This window comes from Otolemur garnettii, unplaced genomic scaffold, assembly GCF_000181295.1.
Source record: "Otolemur garnettii isolate 467f Iridium unplaced genomic scaffold, OtoGar3 scaffold00003, whole genome shotgun sequence".
NCBI lineage: Eukaryota > Metazoa > Chordata > Mammalia > Primates > Galagidae > Otolemur > Otolemur garnettii.
In genome coordinates this window covers 30,216,438-30,218,893 of record NW_003852398.1, presented here as the reverse complement: position 1 = coordinate 30,218,893, position 2,456 = coordinate 30,216,438, and the positions used below count along the sequence as shown (strand labels likewise).

Sequence of the window (2,456 nt, the reverse complement as noted above, 5' to 3'; positions counted from 1 at the left end):
AAAAAAAAAAAAAAAAAAAGAAATGCAATGGTGAACAAGACCAACATAGTCCCCTGGCCTTTAGGGAACATACAGTCTGGGGGAGGGGAAGAGATAATCAGTAAATAAACAAGGAAACAGTCACAGTCTGTGATGTGTGCCAAGAAGGAAATTAGCAAAGCATTATGTTAGATAATAGCAAAATCCTAGAAAAGTGAAAGGGATTCAGATTCACCTGAAGTCATTGGAGCAGTTGCTCTGTGTGTTTGTGTGTGTGTGTGAGAGAGAGAGAGAGAGAAAGACTGTGTGTGTGTGAAAGAGAGTGTGTGTGTGTGAGAGAGAGACTGTGTGTGTGTGAGAGAGACTGTGTGAGTGTGAGAGAGAGAGACTGTGTGAGTGTGAGAGAGAGACTGTGTGTGAGACAGAGACTGTGTGTGAGAGAGAGACTGTGTGTGTGAGAGTGTGAGAGAGACTATGTTTGTGTGTGTGAGAAAGAGAGAGAGAGACTGTGTGTGTGAGAGACTGTGTGCGTGTGAGAGAGAGATTGTGTGTGTGTGTGTGAGAGAGAGAGACTGTGTGTATGAGAGAGCGTGTGTGTGAATACTAGCAACAGCTAATAAGAGTATGGGCTCCAGGCCTGGACAACCTGGCCTTTAAATTTTCTTTGTCTCATATTAGTCATTTCATACTATTTCACACCTTTTTTCCCCCATGTGTCTCAGTTTCTCATCCAAAACTGGGGGTTATAATAGTATTTTTAATAAGGATTAACTTAGCTGATACTTATAAATCACTTAATACTGCCTGGCAAGTGCTAAGTTCTGGGTCAGTACTGGCCCTTGCCTCATTTTCGGAGCGGAAAGTGAGCACACCGGAGGTTGGGTGGGGCCCGAGGCCGGGGAGGAGGAGCCCAGCAGTGCCCCATAGACTGTAAATGGGACAGCTCTTCATCCTCCTGAGTATCTGAGCAGCCTTCTGGAATGTGGCCCTGGCATGCCACTCTGGCAGGCCATAAACCAGCCTGCCCACGCCCCACTGTGCCCACAGCCGCAAACCACAGAGAGGATGCAGGATGGGTGGCACTGGGTGTGTCTCTTGGTTTTCAGCTGTATCAGGTCTTTGTGAAGCAGCTGTTTGCTGTGGACCTAGCTCGTGGCACTCACTGGCTCTGATTGGTTGTCTTTTCAATGTGTCTGTGCAGGTCAGCACTTATCACCCCGGACCTGCCTCCCCAGGACATCCCACGGCCATGGTCAGCATACCCGGCTCCCAGCAACACCTCTCAGCTAACATGTGAGTAAAAGGCTCAGCCCTTCACCACAGTCCTGGCACACAGGGCTCCTCTTTCCTGGTCCTTTGCCAGCAAGCATCACCGCCTCAAACCATCCCATCCAGAGATACAGCAGCTCCCTTCCAAATGAAACAATAGCAGAGGCACAAATTAGCCACATCAGCCTAGCTCATTCTCTTACAGAAGTAGGAAAAAACTGGAAGACTATGCACCATACACCACGGAGAGATTGGGGACTGAGCAATTTCTACTGTCTTGCTTTGAATTCACGATGTTGAGTCATAAATAGAGGTTGCTTTGTAATCAGCAAGAAATAAATATAGCATTCGAGGAAGAAAAAAACCCTTAGAGATGAGAACACGCCCCTAGCCTCTTTAAGAAAATACAGCCCTTAGAGCCTGGAAGGGCTTCCCAGTGTCTGAGATGCCTAAGGACCGTGTGCTGGTGACCCCTGCCTCTGACAAGCCAGAGAGGATTGATCAGCTATTTTCACCTCCACAACCTCACGATTCCCTGTTGTCTTCACCCCCGACTCAGAACGGGACACGCTCACCTGATTCTCCTCTGGGCCCATCCTCCTCCTCCCCACCATGTGGCCCATATTTCACTAAATGCCAAAAACCGAAATCTAACCCCTGCCTCCCAATGTCCACTTCCCTGCCTGTGACAAGCTGGCTATTTAGGCCAATTCTGGGAGTCAGACATGTTCCACCTCAGACCTCTTATTTCTCGGAACTCTGCTGGCTGCAGCCACTTTTGGGGGGAGGAATGCACCAAGCAGTAGTGAAAAGTCATCCTCTGTACAGCCAATTCTTGTAGCTTTGAGCCCCATCTTTGCCACTAACTCCCAGTCATCAACTTCTTTGTCTGTTCAAGGCCAGTTTCCCAGTTGTTCCAATGGCAAGGTTGGCCTGTATTTGGTGACCTGCAGGTGGGGGGGCTGCCTGGAGGAGGGGAGACGAAGGCGGGCGGCAGGGACCCGGCCCCTCCACTGCTATTTCAACTAGGTTGTTCTACTTTGTGCCTTACATGTCACAGTGTCAGTGTTTTTATTGCCAGCCGTGGGCTGACGAACTCTACGGTCAGGACTCCCTCTCCTGGCTCCACGCTCGCCACCTTCTCCCTCAGCAGGTCCCTGTGTCTCCCCAGGTTTGTAGCCCTGCACTCCTACGCAGCCCGGGGACCC

At 49.9% G+C, this 2,456-nt stretch overlaps 1 protein-coding gene across 1 annotated transcript in view; it reads left to right on the top strand.

The window, feature by feature from the left end:
- SH3RF2 (SH3 domain containing ring finger 2) overlaps window positions 1–2,456 on the top strand; it is a 120,738-nt gene that overhangs the window by 101,950 nt on the left and 16,332 nt on the right. The window contains exons 5-6 of the mRNA XM_012806904.2: window positions 1,181–1,272; window positions 2,420–2,452. Coding sequence (XP_012662358.1) covers window positions 1,181–1,272; window positions 2,420–2,452 — 125 coding nt within the window. The remainder of the gene's footprint in view (window positions 1–1,180; window positions 1,273–2,419; window positions 2,453–2,456) is intronic.